Source organism: Triturus cristatus, chromosome 1_2 (assembly GCF_964204655.1).
Source record: "Triturus cristatus chromosome 1_2, aTriCri1.1, whole genome shotgun sequence".
Lineage (NCBI taxonomy): Eukaryota > Metazoa > Chordata > Amphibia > Caudata > Salamandridae > Triturus > Triturus cristatus.
In genome coordinates this window covers 589002001-589025322 of record NC_140580.1, presented here as the reverse complement: position 1 = coordinate 589025322, position 23322 = coordinate 589002001, and the positions used below count along the sequence as shown (strand labels likewise).

The 23322-nt window shown below is 44.2% G+C and overlaps 1 protein-coding gene across 6 annotated transcripts in view; it reads left to right on the top strand.

Annotated features, from left to right (window-relative positions):
* The window catches only part of SH3PXD2A (SH3 and PX domains 2A), an 822832-nt gene that overhangs the window by 190351 nt on the left and 609159 nt on the right, over positions 1-23322 (top strand). For all 6 annotated transcript variants that reach the window (XM_085606748.1, XM_085606762.1, XM_085606734.1 and 3 more), the window contains one exon: positions 4279-4354. In XM_085606748.1, coding sequence (XP_085462874.1) covers positions 4279-4354 — 76 coding nt within the window. The remainder of the gene's footprint in view (positions 1-4278; positions 4355-23322) is intronic.

The following is a 23322-nucleotide window of genomic DNA, read 5'->3' as shown; positions in this document are numbered from 1 at the left end:
ATATTGAAGCCCACAGCACACCATACCCTGCTACCCCTTTTTGCATATAATCATCTTTTATATTTCACTATTCATCACTATGTCATCACTGAAGTCTGGAAGTTGGTTATGTACGCGAATAGCTTTAGGCATGCATTAAAAACTGCTTTTTGGCAAGTTTCTGTCGGGAGGTATTTTCTTGACTTTTCAGTTGATTCGATTTGGAGATAATTAGCTAATCTCACAAATGTTTTTATTGAGTTGTTAATTACACCCACATTATTTGTGGAGGAGGCTGAAAAAAACTGGTGGACTTGTTCATGATTAAACCCCACTGACTACCAAGGCTCGACACCGGTTCTCGGCCTTACATCACTTTGTTTACTCTAGTCAGCATCTGATTACCGTTTACTTCTAAATCACCACCAAACAGAGTGCAAACAGATTTTTTTTTTGTAACATCGTTTTAAGCCAACCACTCCTTCTCGTGGGTTCCCAATACAGCTCCATTAATCTAGACTGTGGATTTTTTTGGAAGAAGTTCAAACCAGCCCGAATTATTTTCCCACCCCAAAGAACATGCTCTCTTTGTTGACTCTTGAGGCCTGCACATCTGTTAAAAATGCTGAAATAGGGGGAATGTGCCAGGGTTTTCCTAGCCTTGTTTTGTTTAGAAAATGAAACTTTGTCTGTGGGCTGTGAATGTAGGCCGGTCAGCTGCAGAAAGCATGTGTTATTTGTATAGTCACCTGTGTCAAGGGAGCGCAGGAAGTCGTCCTTGTATTTTCAGCAGGGGCAGCCTGTGTGGACTGGGTGTTGGGCCTGCAGAGCTTCCTGGTGGCACCTGCTGACACACAGGAGTCGTCTTTGATCATGAGTTATGTGTAAGAGCGTTCTCCTTTCTGACCTCCTGCACAAAAGCACTTTTCTTTGCACTTTCGTGTGTAAATATTTATACTATATGGAAATTGAGCCCCATTTTTATTGATTTCAGTGAAAAAACGCCTCTCAGAAAATATAACCGATCACCTTCAAGTTTGCGCAAACTTTAAAGCTGTTGTTTTAACAAGCAAACCTATCTCGCCAGCCTAGCACGTTCGAATGAAGAATTTTCGTTGAAGCCAATAAGCTAGTTAAGAAAGTGCCAGAGCTTGACCTCTTTGCGCAAACTGCAGTTCATTAGTCTGAATTTTGGAAGGGCCTACTCAGGCCTGCGTTTTTCCGAGGTGCTCAGAATGAGTACTATTGTGTTGGTTTGCATTAACACTAGTGGGCATATCGTGAATATAGTGCCCGCGGGGTGCAAAGGGCGTTGGTGCATGATTCTTGGGCCTGCATGGTGCTTTGGTATCACAGAAGGGACCTCAGATGCTTGTGTGGGCCTTGTGTAGTATGGACTGTGCCAGCTCCTTCATGAGGGAGTGTTCTCTGATTTGCACGGTGGTGTGGCACCAACGGAGGAGAGAACACTTTGCCTTTGCATCCATGTCATATTAAAGACTCCGGTGAAGAGACTGTGCACCAGGTAAAGGTGGTGCATAATGTGTGGCCCCCTTCCCAGAGGAGTCAGACGGGGCACCCAGGCACTCCCTTGCAGTCTAGTGCATAATACACTACACCCGCTTGCAGGGGATGCTTTTTCCTTTTCCAAAAAGAGGTCAGTGCACCTCCAATGGCAGACGGAGCTGCTGTTCAAAGCCCAGCCTTGTCTTTCATTCATTCACAGTCCTAGGCACAGGCGGGAGCTGACAGAGCTTGCGTTTGCACTAAACATAGTGCATTTTTTTGAGAAATCATGGCACAAACAGGAAGTGCTCCCCATATGTAATTTCAGACCCAGACCGCTTAAGTTTCCCAAGTCCATGCATGAATAGCTCTTGCAGTTCAGGTTTTGGCCTTGCATTTTGGTACTTGTAGTTTTGTTTATCCCATTATGAAACGAGGTCTACAAATCCCAGAATGCTGAGTGAAACCTGCACTGGATGAGCTATTCAGGCACACACATGGGAAATTTGAGCGTGCCTATCAGCACCTATTATTCGGTGTCCATGAAATGGTTCAGATTGTCGCACGTTCTCTGTGGATGGTAAATTATTATATTTTTTTAAATAACTACATTGCTGTTCATGTGGATCGATTTTATCCTACTGGTGTTTAATGCCTCTCCAATGGGAGCCAGTTTTGCATATATATATAAGTGAGTGATGATGAGGTAGTTTGTGCAGATCCACTCTGCGTTTTTGGTGCAATCGGTGCTGTTTGATGTTGTTATGGGCTGGAGTGTGTTCTTAAGTTATTGCTGACAGAACTATATTCCCAACTTAGCCACTTGCTTTCCGAGCTTAGCCTCTCGATTGGAAGTATTCTTGCCCAACCTCATCCATGACCTATTGCGTGCACCCGTTGAGCACACTATACATTGACCATTTGAGTGCAAATTAGATTTCTTTAATGGTAGCAAAAAATGCAGTGTCCGTCATCAGATGTGTGCTTGTTTATGTAGAAGTTTTTGGTGAACACAGTGGCATCTCTCTGGGTCAAAAGCTACCTCCCCGCTCATTTATTCTAATATTATATTTTGTGTTGGAACTTGTATACATCATTTCGACATTAGCTAGACCTCAACGCGGGAGACTTTGGAATAATAGATGGGGGGGGGGGGGGTCAGGTTTGATTTCGTGTGACTTTTGGGTTGCTGCATATTCTACTCTGATTAGTTGGACACTGCGTCCCTTCGTCAGCACATGTGTCCATTATCCTCAGCTCCTGTCTGTCCCAGCTCCTGCGTTGCCTGCCTGGATCTGGAGTGCTTTCTTTATTTCTACGTTTGTGGAACTGAAAGCGGGTGTAATTGAGTTACAAAGCTACCTAGATATTGATGGAAGATGGCCAGCCAGCAGGCACTGGTGGGCCCATTTTCTTGCCTGTTGTAGCACCCCAGACGGTGCTGTGATTTTTTTGCTATAAAGCGAGGTAGACCTGTTGGCTTTGGCAACAATACCTGTAATGACCTCAGCTCCTCAACAGGCAGAATTCACTCCGAGCACATATTGGATTTGACTCTGCTACCTTCTCATTCCCTTGCTTTTTCATTTATGCTTTGCCTGCAACTAGTCAGTCTGTAGTCCGATATATTTCTTTATTTCGCTACCCTTTTGCCACGAGACACAACTAGAAATGGTTCTGCCGAAGCGCTCCTTCCCAAAAAAGCTCCGTGAGAGCCCGTTGCAGCAGTCACTGGGGAGGCCCGAGCTCTAAGACTCGTTTGTTTCTGTGTTAGTAGAAACGGCATCTGTGGAGGTCTCGGCAGTGCAGTCCGTGAGCTGGGTGGTCTGTTGAGTCAGGTAGGTCCTGGCACTCCTCATCTCCCTCCTGCTCCCAGCTGAATGAAGAGCGATGAAGTACGGTGGCCCGCTAGGCCTGACATGCATCAAAGTGCATCCATCTTAACCATGCGCACCTGGGGCTGTATTACACATACGGCGCATCACCTTTAAAAAGGTGTGCCCGGCGCAGTGAAGGAAAAAGCGCCGTATCTTGATAAATGCGCTGCCTTAGGACAGCCGCGGACTCGCATTCATGTGAAAAACAGAGCGGCTGCTTTGAAGCCCTTCCGTGTTTTCATAGTGCAGGCGGCAACCCGCCTACACTTTGAAGGGGTATTAGAGATCCCCTTGCAGGTGGGTGCAGTCAGTGACTGCACCCGCCTGTAACAGGATGTTTTGGGGGTGGGGGGGATCAATAGTACCCACTTTCCTCCTCCAGAGGGCCGCTGTCAGGGGGTACACTATCAGTGCGCCTGTTGAGAACTTCTTTGCTTCTGACCCCGCGTTGTTAACACGGCATAGGTGCAGATGCAACGGGATTCCCTCATTTGCATGGAGCACGCCCTCTGAAGATATCGCTGGCGATTTATTTGCGCCAGCGCTATTGGTATTACAGAAAGGGCCGCACATGCGTCTGCGGCCTCTTCTGTAATTCCAATGTGCCCGGGGAGGGGGGCGAGCAAAGCAGGTACAAAACGCCAGTTGGGCCCCTGGGGCACTTTGTGTAATGCGGCCCCTAATGTTAGTAGCACTTCAGACCAGCTGTCAGATACGCTTATGTCACAGGACTGCACAGTGATATAACGTAGGCACCCCTCCATTGATTCAAGAGCGATTTTAGATGCGAAAGCTTCCCAGAACAAGACGTTTAAGATGCAACTGGTAGCGAGGGCAAAGCGCACGCAACAGCATCTGAGCTGCAAAAAACGCCAGCTGAGCATTCATTCTTTCCTCTCTTTGTTTTTTTTTGTAGATGCAAATGTTGGACCGGTTTCCTGTGGAAGGAGGTCAGAAAGATCCTAAACAGAGGATTATTCCGTTCCTGCCAGGTAAGATGTATATTCAGTCACAATCATTCCTGTTCCTGCTTGATAAATGGCGTGCACGCCGGAACTTATATAGCCGTGCATTTGTTTATGTGGTCATGGCTGCACCTGGTTTATGTGACTGGTGATTCTCTTAACTTTTGCTTGCACCTCTTTGTGTTCACCAACCTTCATGATGGAAGCACACAATGCACTTCCTGTTCTATTTAGGAAGAAAGAAAAATCGAAACCCACCAGTCGAGGCTCAATGTGCGTTGTACAGGTGCAACTACGACAACTGCGTATCAATTTTTATGACAACAACTAAATAGTTTTGCTGGGTCTGGTGGCTCTCTGGACTGATTCATTCACTCCAGGGCCAGTATTACAGACATTGCGCACACTGCCTCTTTGTGTCACGGCGCAACCTCTAAATAGGTGCGCCAGGTGCAAAAAGGGATTGTGCACCCTTTTACAAACAACGTGCTTCGCCAGGGCAGCCAAGAACTAGTGCTTCCTGGGGGTCCACATTCAGCGGAATATGAGGCCGCTGAATGAAGCTGAAACTTTGCCTTTCTCTGTGCAAGCAACACCTGCCTGCGCTTTAAAGAGCGGGCAGAGAATCCCCTGTAGGTGAGTGCAGTGAGTGACTGCTTCTGCCTGCAAGGAGCCTATCTAGGGGGCCTGTAGGACCCCCTTCCATTACCAGAGAGGGCTGTTTTCAGGGTGCAATACTGCTGGCGCGCCACCTTTTTGTGGTGCATTGTCAGTGCGTCTCCTTAGTGCGTAATTGCTTCTGCACCTGCGTCTGTAATAAAACACGGTCTCAGAGACAAAGCAGGTCCCACAGTTGCATGGGGCACGCCCCATGCAAATGGGAGAACTCCCTCTCTAGATAGCACTGGCCCTACATGTGCGCCAATGCTATTATTATTACAGGAGGGACCGCACAAATGTATTAGTCCCCTTCTGTAATACCATAGTGCCCTGGGGTGCACAAAGCAGGTGCATAGGCCCGTTGCAGCCCTGATGCTTTATGCATAATAGGGCCCCAGTAGTGTGTTTCATGTCATGGTTACACTTTTGAGTCCCTTTCCGTTGATCCTTCTCATCTCTATAAAATGAGTACCATTGATTTGGTTAACAATAAACCTCTGTTATTCAGCACCAAGATGCCCGAAGGACAAATGTGAGCCTTACAAATACACATAACGATCATTATGTTATGCTATCTTAGGCAAAACAATACATATTTTGGACTACCAAGCCAGAGAGGGTTAATTGCTCAAACAGGAAGCTGACTTAATATACAAATGTTTTTCCTTTGTGTCTTTGGACTCCATCGTGATTTTGCAATGATTTGGTTCATAGGTTCTTCTATCAGTAATGCTTGGTCTTTATTGATTTCCAATAGCTTGAACCTAAATGTGATGTCAGATGAAGGTTTACTTTGTCCTTCTTTGTCCCAAAGAGCAGAGATCACTTTCAGATTAGCACTCGTTTCTTACGACCCTAGCATATTAGTTTACATTTTCTTATACATTTGACTAATTTGCTATCCGGCAAAGGGGGAGGAGACCGGCGCGGTGAGTATGCCTGGCATGGTGTGCTTGTCTGTTGTCTCCCAGTATTTATTTAGATATTAACATGCACAAAAGAATAACAGTCGTTAGTGAATGAAATCTAATGGAATTTAGGACTTTCTAATGGAATTTAGGCCCTTGTGCTAACTGAGAGACTGCAACAAAAAGAATAACCTAAACACCCACTGTGTGGCGTAATACCCAAACATAAGGTCCAGTTGTACAATTTGCACCAGATTTATGGATGGAAACTGTGTGCAGTGCCTGGGTTTCGGTGTAGGAGGACTTTAAAGTGTGCAGCGTCTCTCGACCCTGCACCAGCCTCAGACCCATAGCTACCAAGTGCCCCAGTATTGCATCTGACCTCTTTCTGACATTTTAGATACCCGTATTCTGGTATCTGGAACTCGTATTTTGTTTTCCTTGTACAAGTATGGGCCTACAACTTTCAGTTTAGAGAGTGCATATTGACAACAGAGACAGGACTAGCTGTGGGTGAAATACATGACATGGAGTCACTTGAAAGCTGTGCAGCCATCTGTTCCATTTCTGACTGGTTTTAGTGTTTGGTATGTTTTGCTGCAGTCTGGTACTTTAGATTCACATTTAAAAGAGTGCCTTGACAATTCACTGCTTCTGTTCTTCATTAGAAGAATAGCTTTACATTACTAGTTCTACTCTCCCCGATTTTACCCTACTTCGAGTCATTACAGTTAGGTCATTTAAGGGATGGACTTCTTATCAGGTCAAAGCTAGTCGACCGCCCAAACGCTGTCTATTGCAAGGCATATTGTAGCTTACCAAGAACATAGAGAGACTTGGATCCCACTCAATGCTTACCATTGGTTGATTTTCCTTGTCACTCTCATTTGTCTCCTTCTTATTCGTGTCCCAGCTTATCAATTTTGTGTTTGTCCCTCCCATGGAGCATTGCAGATTTGCAATATCTTTGATTGGCTGCCATCTCTGTTTTCACTGCTTGCTTTTCAAGCACTACCTTTTCTTTAGTGTGAAGGAAATCAATCTAATGGAGTGTGTGTGTGTTTTCAAGCCATCTCCCTTGTGTACGTCTCTCCCCCTGCACTCTCTGTTGCCAGACAGCTTCTCCCGCCCCTTTTGCTTTTGCATCCCTTCAGTCCCCCATCCTAGTGCTTTTTTCCCCTCCCATGTTGCTTTAGCGTTTCCGACCCCCTTCTGTTGGTTTGCCATTGGCCTCCCACCCCACGGCATGTTGTTTCTCCATTTCCCCCACCCTTCCAAGTGTTGCTTCAGTTACCCCTGCACGACTTTTAAAATACAAAAATGCTTTTATGTACTTTATTTCCTGTTTATTTACTGATCTAAATCAGATGAGTTACTAAAAGGAAAAAAAGGACCTGCGTCATTTTGTAGCAGTGCACATCTGTGGTGCATGCACCTACAAAATGTCATGAAAGATAGTGTCAAAAGGTTTTTTTTTTTTTTTTTTTTTACTTTAGCCACGCTGCACAGCATTGCGGATGCCGAACGGCGGGGCGAAAATAATCCGCAAAGCCAATATGTAACAAAGGCGAGACTTATTAGCTTTGCCAATGCTTGTAACTGCAGTTAGTGGTAATAGTAGCTGCCTGGGCACCCCTGCAGCTTCCTCTTGGATAGGGCCAGCAGCCGTTGTCTGTATTGGGCTATGGGGTGCCACTGTAATCAATTGCTGACAGAAGCCGGTGGATGCGCCCAGATTGCATCTGGAAGTGCGAGTTGATGTTTGCATTCCCCGCTACACCTGAGGCAAGGAGGGCCAGCATCATCCTGGGGTGCAAAATAAGCTTTGTCAGCAGAGGTCTGGGTGTAATAAATAGCATGGAAACGGAGATCGGTGGCATTGCAAGTGGTATTTTAGCAACTGGGATGGTGTCAGCGTTGATAATGTGAATAAAAGATCCATGATCATAAGTACTCAGTGCCCAGTAGCCATAAGGTTGAAACCAAAAACGACAAGTTCCAGAATGCAAAGCACTGCTAGAAAATTATCCTGTCCTTGATTAAGGTATTCCACATGACCTGGATCTTTCTGGTAGTTTGTTGTTTTTGCATGAGAGCCAAGCAGTCCTAGTGTTTGAAATGGAAGAATCTAAAGTTGATTCGGAGTGGTGGAGATAGCAGAGATGAACTTTCAAATGCAGATGAGCACCAGTAGCTGGGTGAAAGCGGTGAGGCAGAACGGGGTACAAAAAACAAAAAAAGAACTTTACCTGGCTGCTGCTCTTCTGCTTTATTCTGACTGCTGCCCACGGGCTGAGGCTCCCAGACGCTGTGATTGGCCTGAGCGGGCTGTTTTTCCGCTGGTCAGGGACTAGGAGCCTGCTGTTCTCTCCACCCAGCAATGCAGAACGGGTTGGAGAGATGTACGTGCGCATGTTGGTTTGGCTGTCATGAGGCCGCCCACCATACTGTCATGCGAAATGACAGCAGTAGCCACCACTCCCCCTCTGTGCTTGCTGTAGTGCTGGGTGAGTATGGCCTCACCCGCAAGACTCTGCTCAAAGAAGTAGAAAAAAATTATAATAAGTGTTTTATCATTTTATTTTTTAATGAGGAGCCGCCGCTGATGAGCACATCAAAATACTAAGAAAAGAATCAAATATTTACACTTATTTGGAACAAGGGGGTTTTGTATAAGCGCCCGGTGGCTTGAACTCAGCACTAGAATAGGCATCACTGCAGCCCACCCGTCCTATCGTACAGGGCCAGACTGGCTCCAGGACGTTTCAGTGGGCTGGCAGGATGGAGGAGGTTTCACTGCTGTGGGGGTTGATTTTGTTGCTGAGGACCTGCTGGCCACGTTTCTGCATGCAGCGCTTCTAAATATAAAATTGCAAAAACAAATGGTTTTAAAGCATACTTCAAGCATACTTTGAAACCATTTGTTTTTGCATTGTTTGCTTAGAACGAAACACCCGGTCGCTAGTTTGGCCCTGCTCCAAGATTGTGATTCTCAGCACATTAGAAAGTCTCTTGGCTATGCCGGGGAGAGCATGTGGCGATGGTAGCGACTAACCATGGCAGTGTCTTTAATCGCGTGGCACTGCATTGGTGACTCTTGACCTTGTGAAAGTGATTTGGATTGTACTTCAGAATATACACAGTGTTTCATGCATCTAACAAGGCCTCACAGCGCAGTGACAGGCAATGGGCTCCTGAGATGCCCTTTCCGAGTTCATGGTTGAAGAGGCTGTGCGGTTATACTTTGTCTTCTACTTGAGGTGTTGGGTTTGATGTGGGGGCATCTGTGACTTGCTCCAGTCATGGTGCGTCACTCTTGTAGCTGTGCATATGCATGAAGTGTTGCAGAAAAGTATGAGTGTAGATGCAGTGACATATGTCAATAACATGTATGACAATAACTGCAGAGCCCCAACCATTTCATTCCAACTTCCAAGGTGTGATGCAATGTTCCTGGACACTGAAGTAGTTTGACTAGTCACACTCCACTTCAAATGCTAGCAAAAGTAATCAACTTTCGGCAATCGACCTTTGTGACCCTTGCGTCTGTGTGGACCATACCAAAGCTTGTGCCTTAGTGTTTAGCAGACCTGCCAACTCACACGGTGCCACTATGTGTCACATGATAATGCTCCCTTCACACAGTGAAGAACGGATATTACATGGTGGCAGGGAAGGTGAGCTAGAAAACGCTTGCACTGAATGGGTTTGCAGATGTCCATTGAGAGATGGAAAAACATCCCAGGACATTAGGGACAGTTTCAAGAAGATTTTTTTTTTTTTCTTTTTTAGGCAGAGGGGCTGATGGGGGGCAGATGTGCATCTTCGCTGGGCAGATGTGCCTCTTAGACTGTTCTGGACGTAAGGCTCGACTCCCTTCAAGGCCTGCCACCTTGTCGCAGGGTGACGATTTCTTTTTTTTAAGTTAGAAGGTCTGGTTTTAAGAAGGGTGTAGGATGTCTTTAGAGTCTTACGTTTGGAAGCCCTCTTGCTCCATGTTTCCTGGTCAGCGTTTGTAGTTAAGAGTATAATGCCGTCTTTCTTCGCCCCGTTTCTTCCTCCTCACAGCTGTGTTCTATTCCTATCCCAGCAGCCTCTGAGTCCAGTGACGTTCTGCCGCGCATGGCCGGAGCGCGCCCGAGGCGGCCTCGGTCACATCAGGAGCGTTGCTTCTCTTTCATAACCCAGTGCTCTGTGGCGCAGCGTGACGCAGCTCTGCGCGAGGGCCTTCTGGCTGCGTGACCTCTGAGGAGAATACACGCATTGTCAATCCCGGGCTTTTACAGACTGTCTCGTTCCTCTGGATAAACTGCTTTTATTTTTCTGCGCGCCTCTGTCAAATAAATTATCAAGATATTTAAAAGTGGAGTTCCTATGACGTGAAGTCCCGAATAATGCCTGTTTCTGTGCAGCACGTACCATCTCCATAGATTTACTAGCCTTATAAACGGCTGGTGCTTTTGCTGTCCAGTTTATTGAACAGGGATGGGTGAAATGTCAATTCTAAGTGGCGTGACACAGCCTCAGGGGGCCGGGCCCCCTGCAAGGTAAGGGAAGGGGCCCCATTCCCTAACGTCCTTCCTGCTTCTGAGAGTTGTATATGTTTGAAACGGGCTTGTCCAAGGGGCCCCCCTTTCAGGTAACGGTGAGAGCCCCCCTGCACTGACTGCGGGGGGGGGGGGGCGGGGGGGGGGCCTCCGTTACGCCCCTGCAATTCAGTTCTGCCAGAAATTGAACCTGTGACCTACAGGTTTCTGACGTATCTTAGCCGCAAGCGTTTAACACACTAAGCTATCCCACTGGTTAGTGTCCCAATGTCAGCTGTAAATAATCCTGTATCTAGGCCCTCTATTTCTGTTTCAGTGGCCTTTGCAATGTATATTTCAATACATTCTGACCGTTACCAGTGCTTCTAAACTGAAATGGAAAAAAGTAAAGGAGAATGTTTTTATATCATTTGAAACCTCAGGTTGTTTCTAAAAATGCAGTATGATAAAGTCCCCTTATATTATTCGTTTTTATGCTCGTTTATAGCCCTCTGAGATTAACATGCTTCTTAATTCAAAAAGGAAGATCATTTTGCAACAGCCTGCTCACTGAATGAATTCCAGTACACTTACTAACTCTTACCTTTGAGACCGCTTTAGCTGTGCTGGCAGACTATTGCTTAAAAAAAGCCACACCTACTATACATATAAGTAGAGGGGCTCAGGATCAGTGGGCTTCATCCATTGATCTGTTGAGTTTTTCTCATTTTCATTCTGCCCACCACAGAATACAGCGTGGAGCAATGCATCCGCCCACTTCACCCATTGGCTCCCTTCACTTTGAGAGACTCCAGGAAACCTGCCCACATTGTTCACATTCGTCTAAAAATAGTATCTTTCTCTTCCGTGACAACGCTGGTTCAAAGTGTGTTTTTAAAAAAAACATTTTTTATAATAGCTTTAAATATTGGTTATTTATTTTGTCTGCACTTGAATGTGTCTGGTATTTCTATAGCGCAAACCAAGTCAATAGGCAGCAGATTGTGTGCAGATTAAAGACATTTATAAAGTCAACAAGTGATCGTAGAGGCAACTGGTTTGTGGTCTGCTAGTGTATTGGAATATAGTGTTCTTTAAAGAGGAGTGTCTTCAACTCTTTCCAAATTTGGAGCACCCTTGGGTTGTTCCTGATGGATACGGGGATGTTGTTCCAGATCTTGGGTGTATAGAGGCTGCTGTCTTGTATTTACTTTTTTACTCCTAGTCTGTAGTGGAGGAGTGCTGGCTGCAGGTGTGCTGAGAACACCGAGAAATGATGAGCTTGTTTGCAATAAAAGTGGGTGTTCTAGTCTTGACTGCATTGTAAATGATGCATCCGGTTTTTAAGAGGATACAGGCCGGCAATGGGACCAGCGGAGTTTCATATTTTTTCAAGCCCTGGATGGGACATGTTGTGGTGTATAGGATGACCGTAAGAGGTGCCAGTGTGCAGTCTGGGAAGCCAAATAGCATGACATTACCATCATCCCGGTACAAGTGTGTGAGGGCTTGAGCAGCAGTTTTGAAGTCACTTTTTGGAAGAACCAGTTTCACCTCCTTTAGAAGGGAGAGCTGGTACCCAGCTGCCTTGTGTTTTTGGCAATGTGTTCCTTGAGAGTGAGGTTGGTGTCCCGGGTAATTCCGAGAGACTTGGCTTTCAGTGAAATTTAGGTTTAAAGCCGTCAAGGTTTATGTCATTGGGCCAGGTTTTTACTGTTTCTTATTTGTTGTTCTTGGCACTCTGGGGGCCCAGGTAGATGGTAATTCCATCTCTTTTTTATTGTTGCTATTTTAAGGTGGTTAGGTGGCATTATAACATTGTAGCTGCCTGCAACATGACGGCTTTGTTAGGTCATGGTTTAATCTTGTCTCCATCACAAACAGTAGTAATAAAAGGAATGGTGCTATTGATTTGCCTTTTATTTAAAAACACAATTAGTAGAACAGTCAGATCACTGAATATTTTATTGAAACTTTTATTGGAAGCGTACAGCAGTCAGGTTTAGGTGGTAAAAGATTTTCTTTTTTGTTATTTTTTTATTGCATAAGTGTGCAATCAAAAGTTTAGAAATAACCATTGCACTGGCTTTCAAAGGCCAGACCTATTGGCTTTGCTGATGTTTGTTATTCTTGGTTAGGCAAATGTATAGAATATCATACTGTTTTTCTAACCAGGTGGAAATTACAAATAACCAGTACCAAATGGTGTTTTTGAAACATTTAATGGTACCTTAGTAATGGAAACTATGAAACCCTGTGCACATAGAAATGAATAAAGTACTCTTGAACAGCGAATGCATTTTCTAATCCGTTTTATCTGAAGAGCACTTAAAATGCTGTTTTCATGCCTCGTCCAGAAATTCCAATTGCACAGTTTAAACAATGGTTTATTTTGGAATTAGTTGCACCACTTCAGTATTATGTTTGGATATATTACCTTTTAAAAAGGAATACGTGTGTTCAGTAGCAAATCTCTTTAACAAATTATCGCTTAAACAGCAAAAGCATTTTCCAATACCTACTATGTAGAAATAAATTTGTATTTACTGAAAAGCAATAAAAGAAAAAATCACATGTAATCTTAATTTAGGACGAGAAAAGGCACAGAGATGAATAGTTTTAGATGCATCAGTCCATTTCCTTTCAGCTCTGTTGGTCGGTTGAACCACAACAGTAATGCTTTCCTATGTTATGGTATTTTGCGTTTTGTTAAGTGGTAGTTATTACACTAGCGGCAGATGATTGAACATGCACGTGGCTCTTTATTGCTGTATTTTCTAATAAATGAAGTTATTGAGGCAATATATATTTTCTTGTGTATATGGATTATATTAGCATTGTTCTAGGACAGTCGTTCTGCTTCTCCTTTTATTGACATAAACAATTAAAAGTTGCAACCATGCTCATGCCAAGGATACTACTTCTGTACTTGATATGTGTAAGAAAGATCTCTCCAACTGCAAAGTCGTGAAATCCACAAATCTGTATTAAAATACTTCTCATAGCATCTCCATTATCTGCATAAAAATATTTTAGTCCATTAATAAAATACACAAACTGACAACATAAAAATAGTGACTCTGCTCCGTAATGCATTTCGGTCATCCACTGTGTCCCGTATGCGAAACCCATGATGATACAGAAGATTGGCACTCTTAAGAAGATCAGTTGATCGCTTATTTTAGTTCTAGACTCCGGCAAAGATGGAGTACCTTTCTGTACCTTCATTATAACTAAATTTTAGGTTCAGCTTAACTGGCATTTCCTTTGCTCCTGCTGTTATCAGTTATGTAAAATATGCCTATAGTGGGTTTTGGCTCCAGGCTGAGGGGTAATTCTCTCTCTCACAGAATATGATATTGGCTGTTTAATATATCATTCAACTTTGTAGGAAGTGCTTCCGTTGAAATGCATCTGGGACCATTTTAAATCTGAAAATTAGACAACATCATCACACTGCTTGTCACATTCAAATCTTTAACCCCTGTACACATTATAGGAAGAAAATATGCCCTATTTTAAGGCGATAAACAGCCTTTGCCTATGTAATTAATATAAACAGCATTTGTGAATGTGTATGTTTGCAAGTGTTGGCAATTATACTCCGAGGTGTTGGTTTTGCCAATGCATTCTAATATTGTGTTTTATACCACACTTGTGTCTGGGATCTGAAAAGTGTGTGTTGCTATATTTGCGCACCCTAAGCTGTATAACACGTGTGATTATTGCATTTCCTTCGACCTACATGCAGATGACACTCAGCTATACAGGAGGTGATAACATACCTTGCAGAGTTCATAGAGGGCCTACAAGCATGGATGACTCAACATGATGTCAGACTGAACCCATGGAAGATGGAGGTCCTACTGACCTCTCGTCTAGATTATACTTATGAAGTGGTATTCAGGCTAGAGGCCGCAGAACTGTTGGACTGTAAATCTTCCGATGTCCAAAATTCGAAATCATTGAGATTCAATAACCCCAATCTGTGGGCTGTTCACTTTGGACTGTCCATGTGTCTCTCTTTGTATGTGTGTAATGAACAGAGAGTTAGGAAATAATTGGTGTTCTTTTGGGGGTGTTCTAGACAGTGAGAGACTCTGTGATTAAATGGTGGTGTAGATAATATATAAATGGATGGATGTCTGCTTTCAGTTGAGGCTTTTCTATCTACTGAACCTGCTCTCCACTTTGGATCTGTAAACTCCCCTCTCCACCGAGGTAACAAAATGGAGGTCTTGCAGGAGGAGGGTGGCAGACACTTCCCGTCATGTTCAGTCTTAGGGAGGTGACTGATTGGTGCCTGGCAGAAGTGGATGTCACCCCACCGGATTCCCCCGAACCATAAGCCCAATTCTAACCTCACCCCAGTTCCCTAGGGACACCATGGTGTTTTGGTCTGGGAACTCCTCCAGGGAGGGATTACTGAGGGGTATGTGTGGTTTTCCCAGGGTGGTGTAACTTAGTCTGCGAGGCAGGAAAGGCGCTATTGGTCCGGGGCTGTTATCTGGAGAGGGAAGGGTGATATCACCGCTTCCTCACAGTACCAGGTCTTGGATCCAACATGTGCTCTGCGAGGCAGGGCTGCCAGTACTGAGGCTGGAAATTATGTTTGGCTTGGAGCTCCCATGTTTGCTTACTTGATTTAGTATACACTGATGTGTGTCTTTTACTCGTTTTGAGTTTAGAAATATAGAATATGCTCTTCAGAGACCTGTTGTCTGTGTTTATTCTTCGTTGGTCGATTTATGCTTCCTGACCCAATCAAAGGGAAACTCTTGTGGAGGTCGGTTGTCGAGTGACCTCAATGGATGGTTGTGCAGTACAGACCTATATCGCATGGGGAGTCAGTCACACACTCCCACCCCGCCCACAATAACTATTGTACCTCCCGACCATTGTTATCATTGCTAGAGACACCTTGCACTGAATCAAAAGGCAACCAACAGGAAGAATGCCCCACAATTGTTTGTATTTAGCTCATGTACTATTGCAATTGGCTTCTACTTTCAGATTCCCTTTCCTTTCTCATTTTACCTGACATTGCTCCAAAGGATGAATTCATGCATTGTGTACATCTCTCAAAGCACAGTGAAGTGTGTGTTGCTATATCTAAGCACCTGACAAAAATTAAAATTCATGTGCTAGGTTGTCGCATGACACCCTGAAAGATGCTGGAGGCGTGAGCATTTGCTAAATGGTCCTCAAGTAGTTCATTCTGGAAGCACAGTAGTAATATATGAGCTCTTTATGGAAGGGTATCTAACAGCACCTCCGGGAGGGACCAAGAACCCCTTGAACACATTTTATTTGATGAAATGACCAAATGTTAATTTGTTGTTTGTTTACCTCTGTCTGACTTTCCCTTTATGGGGCTTTGCACTAGTATTTGTTGTTTGTTTACCTCTGTCTGACTTTCCCTTTATGGGGCTTTGCACTAGTGCAATTAGTGCGAAATTAGACCTTTAGAACATATACGTTTCAGCTAAAAGACATGAAACATGAAACTGATAGATTGCCATGTGTGCTCTGTGCTGAACAGTAGGGCGCTGGCCCCGAGCTGCTCCCAGCCCTGCCTGGGGACTGCCCTTGGCGGCATAGGTGTGCATTATTCAGAGATGGATTATGCGTGCGTGCAGTCGGGCTGTTGTCTGCACCTCCACATTAATCTAGGCCTCCAAGGACTTGCAGCGAGAAGCTTGGCTTCTAAGCCTTTTTGCCTCCGAATAGTGAGTCATGGCTGCGACAGGAGTTTCACCACGATCGTAGCCTAGAATGTGCCACGAGTGCCTGTCGGAGCACGTTGACTGGAAAACCTGGAGCATGGGCTTCTCCAGGAAAACTGCACTTTTTGTAAGGGATGAAAGTCAGCACTTTGCAATGCATATGCATTTTTTTTAAAACAAATGCTCATAAAAAGTCAATTTGGTGTGAAGTGATCCTCAATAGTACTGCCCTATTCTTTTTTTCTTTTTTTTGTATTATATGATCATTTTTAAATCTGGAGTTAGCCAAGGCCTTTTGATTTTACTTAAATAAATGTATAGTATACTTACTTATAAGGTCAGGCCCCCTACATCCACTGCTGTGTTGTTTAGTCATTCACATTTTTCTTCTGCCCACTACAGCACACAGCATGGGCCAAGGGGCCAGTCCACTTCAGCTGCTGGCTAACTTCACTGTGAGTGAAGGGATTCTGCCCTTTCTCAAGGTGCACATCGACACATAATTTTGTTCCCTTCAGGGGCTACTATGGCAATGTGTGCTTTTTTTGAGACCCAAAAATGTGTTCTGCTTTCAGCCAGTGTTTGTTTTAGATTGATGAGGGCCTGGCAGCTTCGCCCACAATTAGGTTTTGCAAAAACCGTGACGAAACAAAGCAGACATTGACAAAGTCCAAAAGATGACAGACAACGCCAGACCTACTGGCTTTGCCAATGCTTGTTCATTTAGACTTGATTACATGTGGATACTGCTGAATTCGAAGCACTTTCTCCTGAAATTCTCTATTTACGCCCAAAGCATAAAGCATATCAAGCACATGTACAGGTTTCTTACCGCTGTGCCTCAGTGTTGTTCACAAATCAGCCAGAACCACACCTTGGTGAACTGGCACATGCTTTGGTGCCACTGTTCTACATCCCTCTTCGATTTCTAAACAAAAGCCAATATAGATTTTGTGAAATAAGTAAGTACCATTAAAGCCATTGCTATGCGTAGAAGACAAGGGCACTCCTAGTGTTCTTACTAGCATTATGTAACACATGAGTCATTGTCCAATCATACCAATGCACTCAAGTCCATTTGTACATGCATCCATTGGTCTCTTGGTTTACAAGGTGCACGGTGCTAGTGCGCCAAAATTACAAGGCTTGAATTATCGATTCCAGACAGGAGTTGCACCACTGGATTGTGCACTTACGAGATTTTATCTCTAGAATGGGGAATAACAAGTGGACCTAGAATTACTGGGCTTTATTTCGAACGTAGATTCCCCATTCTAGGAACAATTCTCTTCCTGTTTACCACCTGTTTATAGCTGGTGGCAATTCGGAGTAATGAGTGGTGGGTGCAAGGGGCATTAGGAAGGGGCTGGGGGAGACACCCATACTCCCCCATGCAGAAGGAGGAGGGGGGGGGGGGTTGAGTGATGGCAGGGTTGCACTTATGCCCGCCGCAGCAGGCCCAATTCTCACTTAATTTTAGTGGCTGGCTTTTTCTAGACACTAAAATTGGGGCCTGGGTTCCAGAACCAAGAAAATCCAGGTGGAGAAACTTTTGGCCACTTGGGATCAGGAAGACTGATGTCCCAGAAACCCCCACCACTTCGACTGTTAATCGGGCCTGGGATGAAAACAAGCTCAGCACTGGTACCAGTCTTCAGTTCAGTGGTGCCTCCTCGTCTTTCTTTCCCTCTATCTTTTAACAGTGAGTGAAGCACCTGCTGATGAGATAACCCTCTGGTCAACGAATTGACTCCCAACAGGTCTTATTTATGTCGTCATCCTTACAGGGTAACGTTGACTTGGAGAATAGTAGTATTAGCTATTTACAGAGTTACAAAGTGGCTAAACAATTACAACAAAATGTATATAAAATAAGTTCTTGTATTAAGAGATATGGCTGATATCACATAGGTGCAGTCTTCGCCCATTTGACTCTATTGACCATTTAATTCCATTGCAGGAAATTTAATACAATCTCATTTTGAGAGTCTTTTAAACCATAGCCACTGCTTTCTCCAGTTAAAGTAGCATTGACATCCAGGGATTCTAGGGCTGGGAATTCTTTGCTGGGGGGGTGGGGGGGGGGGGGGGCAGAGCTTTTGTAAGATGAGGGGTACAATCTATGAGAGAATGCAAAGCGTGAAATAACCCTGCACCAATGACTCCACACTATTCCACTGAGTTTAATGGGACACTTGCCTTAGTGTGAATGAAGCGCAGGTGATTGGTTAGAACATTGTGATCAAAATTCTACTGACAACCACAGGCCAGAATGAAGCTACCTGGGCGAGCGTGCAAAGCTGAAGATGTGGGATAGGAGCATTGTTACAAGTTCCCTCAACAGTGGTAACTGGAGCTTGAGTACTTTGCATCCTGAACTGTGATCAGATGGCAGAGTAGCTGTGCTCCATAGACACTTTCTAACACTTCCTCACTGGCACGGGGGCTCCGGTACACTGGACAACCATTGACTTAAGACGTATGTCATGTGCTCCCCTAGTCCCCTTTAAGTGGATTTGAGTTCCCATTAAACTTTTGGGTTTCCCTCTGTAAGTAGCTGACCTATTTCATACTTATAGCAATGTAGCATAGATGTTGATATTCAGTGTGTGTTTGTCTTTGTGTTCGTGTGAGTCTGTCTGTCTTTTAACCCAGACCACCACCCTTAGGTGCCATTCCACTGTGGTGGTCAGAATGACTCCAAGCTGCGCAGGAGTGGCCATCATTCCTAGTCGACTGTTAGACTCTCTATTGTGACAAATAATGTCTTTACAATACACCCAAGCGGCTCCGTTGTGGCTTGCGGACCCAGCAAAGCCTCCATAATGAATATTCTCGAGAAACTCCATTTAATTGCGTGCCATACTCTGAAAAGTGTATTTGCAAGTTACCTGATGCAGCGGGGCAAAATGGGTAGTGACAGCTACGACTCTCTGGAAAGCCATCTGCAAAGTTATTCAGGGGAGACATATGCTCTCTGTTTTTACGTCACTCACCTCTGCACCCTAACTGCTCACACAGCCTTCTCTCCTTTATATCAATGACGGGGGTAGGTCAGCCCTGATTAATGATGTAGTCCCAGCAGGGTCTCACACCTACTCTGGTCGTACCTTAATAAGTGTTGAGGCAAAACTTAAGCATGCAAGACGGTGTTGAGCCGTGTCCCCCCCATTCCCTCCATGCCCCCCCCCCCCTTCATGTGTATTGAGCAGTGTCTGTAATCCCTTCCTGGAAATCGCAAAGCATGTGACAGCATCTATGTACCAAACATCCCTGGGTAGACTACCTCATGGTAAATCAACCCACACAAAGCCCTTTTATTTGCCTATGGGGTTGGCATCTCTACGTGGTTCACCGTTGATAGACTGTACAAGGAATTGGGATTCTGGCTCCAGAAACCGAGTTACATCCTGTGCTCCTCAGCGCACATCACAAGGACAATCTGTTGGACGCATAAAGGCTCTGGCGACTCGGCTGCCATTGACACAACAAAGGCTGGTACTTCTCCCCTTAGATCCAGACCTCCCTGCCTTCGTATGATCAACAAATAAGTGTAAAGTAAGATCCGCTGCTAGAAGACCACCTAGAGGAGCTTTATCAAGAAATTGAGTCTTGTTCAGATTATAAGTTCTCTACTCGGTTCAACCAAAATAAATGTTACTTGAGGAAACCATATTGAGATTAGTAAGCATTAGTTGGAAAGCCATGAGGTTTACTGAGCATTTAGGAGGAGAGCTAAGGAAATATTAGAGCACTCAAGGGAATCATTTCTCAGCTGTAGTAATAACAGTTTATGTGCCCTTCTGAAAACATTGTGCCTGGCAGAAACGGCGTCTGTTCCACGGGACAATTTGTTCCTAAGTAATGCAGCAGATTCTTGCTGGAACTATGGAAGGGGATGGACTAGCTGGTTTCTTTTTCCTTTAGTTTCTATGTAAGCATTTTCAGCAGTCAAGTCTTTAATGCAAGATCTGCCAAGAGGGTCCCTGCCTTCAGGGATCGTGCTTGGTGCCGGGCATAGGCAGCCAGGGCTGCTCCTTGTGCAGAACCAGCAATTACTGCTTCGCTCTCTTTGAGCACAAGCTCTCAGCTCAGGTTGACTCCTTCCCTGAGAAAATTTCATAAAGGTCCTCACAGCACCACATACAAGGTAACCATCTAAACAGCTGCTCTCCAGTGGCATCCCCATAGCCTCATCAGACCTTGCCGTATCCTTCCTGGAGGAGATACATTGACAGCTTCCTCTTAGGCCACCTCAATGCCCCTATAGTCCTATAACTTCGAAAGACACACTCGGATACACCGATGTGCAAGGTTGGCCTGCATGGGAGTCATTCAAGCAATTGAGTAACCTACCAGACCTTATTCCATCTCCTGGAATAAACTTGGAAGGCTTGATTGTGATACTGTAGAGGAGTAAAGAGCATAAAAGGAATGCTTGATAAATCTGCTGGAGACCATTGGTACAGAGGTCCTTGGACACCAGTGGTAAAGGAAAAGGATGTATGACGGATCACACATTCCATTGTAATGCCTGTTTTGACAACGTTTATCCCTTTACCACACATGTCTTTACAACGAATTTCGTTGTAAAAACATGAATGGTGTAGGAATATGCGTGGTAAAGGTTTCACCAGTAAATATAAGTATTTTACAGGTAAATCTAAACCATATATATATTATATATTATATTATATATATATATATATATATATATATATATATGTGTGTGTATATATATATTATCTACTGGCGGTCGCCAGTAGATAGTTATAGTTAGGACCGTGTTTCCATAGGAAATCCGCAACATTCTATTTGGAATAACTTTGGCGCCGATTGACGAATCCTCGCGAAATTTTCAAAATAGGTGGGGCGCTCCGCTCCTTCCCTGAAAGTCTCGGGGGGATTCGTCAAGCGGGGGCTGAGAAAAAGGGGGGGTCCCAAAACGCGTTTTCCCCATGCATTTTTCCATAGGACCTTTAGTCCAAGCTACAGCCCGAACGGCTGAACAGAATTACTTGAAATTTGGCAGAGAGATAGTCCTCAGTTCAGGGATGTGCCTTTTGCAGGTCTTGTGTAAATCTGTTCATTAGTTCCTGAGAAAATTGCAGTTAAAAGCATATATATATCTATAAGATAATAATAATAATAAGCGCGCACCGTGCGCGTACGGTAAGCATACCGTACGCGCACGGTGACGTGCGCGAGCGCAATTCTGATTGGTTGTTAGATGTCAGTAAACATTCGAATCGGTCGAAATCAGGAAGTGTCGGCCGCCATTTTGTCTCTCGCAGTCTGAGGCAATGAAAAACAAAAAGGGGAAAACGTGAGAAGGGGGCAGGATGGACAGGTCCTGACCCCCTAGCCTTTGTCAGGGGGTCACTGAAGGACCCCCAAGTGTTAAAAAAAATATATGTTTTTGTGCGAAAAATCGCGGGATGCGCGCACCGTACGCGCACGGCACGAACAACGCATCGTGGGCGCTTGGTGCACCAAGCGCCCACTGCGCGTGCACGGTGCGTGAAGCGCACCGTGCGCGTACGGTACGCGCACGGTGAAAAAACTTTAAAAAAAAAAAAATACATAACTTAGCATTTAAAAAACCGTACAAATTCACAGAAAAAAACATAGGTTTCACACACGTTATAGTTGGGAATTAGCATTTAAAAAACCTTGCAAATTCACTTAAAAAACCATAGGTTTCACACATGTTATAGTTAGCTGGACATTTCACTCGTGAAAAACCATTGAAATTCCCCCGTTATAGTTAGTGCAGGCAACTATAACTCACGCGACCGCAATCCTCTGCTGATTACGTCAGATATTACATCACTGATGACATATGTGTCTTTCTGAAAAAAAAATATTTGTAATATATGTATAGCTAAAAATTAATGGAAGAAGACATGGGTAAATAAGTGTCTAAATACAGTGATGTAATATCTGACGTCATCAGCAGAGGATTGCGGTCGCGTGATTTATAGTTGCCTGCACTAACTATAACGGGGGAATTTCAATGGTTTTTCACGAGTGAAATGTCCAGCTAACTATAACATGTGTGAAACCTATGGTTTTTTAAGTGATATATGTGTGTGTCTTGATTCTTAAGGAGAAGGACTATGGAATGCTAATTGTTTATGCCAAGAATAAAATAGGAACTGTAAAACTGACCTGAACAGTGGACTGGTGGTTGTTTGAATGTGCTGCCGGATCGGATGTTCAGACGAAATAACATCAATGGAGGAATATATATAGATATATATTACTTCACGCCACCAGAAACTGCTCCAAGGACGAGAAGACAGACCCAGATTCAGTGCAAAAAACGGGTTTATTCAAGGAATGCCTGCACCTCCGCCATTACGCTTTTCAGCCTCCTCCGAGGCCTTGATCACATGATATATATTTTTCTATAAAATACTTACATTTTTATTTCCAATGATTTTTATTGAGATTTTTGTCATAAAAATGAAAACAAAAACAGCACATACAAAGCTTAACATTTAGTCATACAAAAACATAGAACATGCATAAGTTCTGTAAATTCTATAATCTACGGTACCCTCCGCTTCCTTCTGTTTCTTTTATAGTCTGCCCTTCCCCCTCTGTTCTAGTAATGGGTCTAGGGTGTGTAGAGCGGAGATAGGGGCCTGAGCTGCGGTATGTGTGTAGGAGCATAGATAGAGAGAGAGAGAGAGAGAGAGCTTGGTAGTTTTGTTCTAAAAGCTAGTAGACCGAAGTCGCACCCGCTTTCTTCATGGAGGTTCATATGGGCCTAGGTACTTGTCCTTTTGGGAAAGGAATGCATGGTAAAGGCATATGCTCAGTAAAAAATGTACAGATGGGTACAAACTTTTTTGTGTGTGTGTGTGTATATATATATATGTGTGTGTGTGTGTATATATATGTCTATCTACACACACACATCTATATTTATTTATATACATGTACTTTTATATCTACATAAATACATAAGAATGTGCATATGTATAAAAATATATAGTAAATACACACCTCCTTAAAACCCCACAGCCCCTCAACCCATACCCACCCTAAACCCTAAAATTACGCTTGCCACCGAAAAAGCCATACCCACCCTGCTCCCTAAAATTTCCCTTTTCACCCAAAACCCATTCCCATCCTAAACTCTAAAATTACCGTTGACACCCAAAACC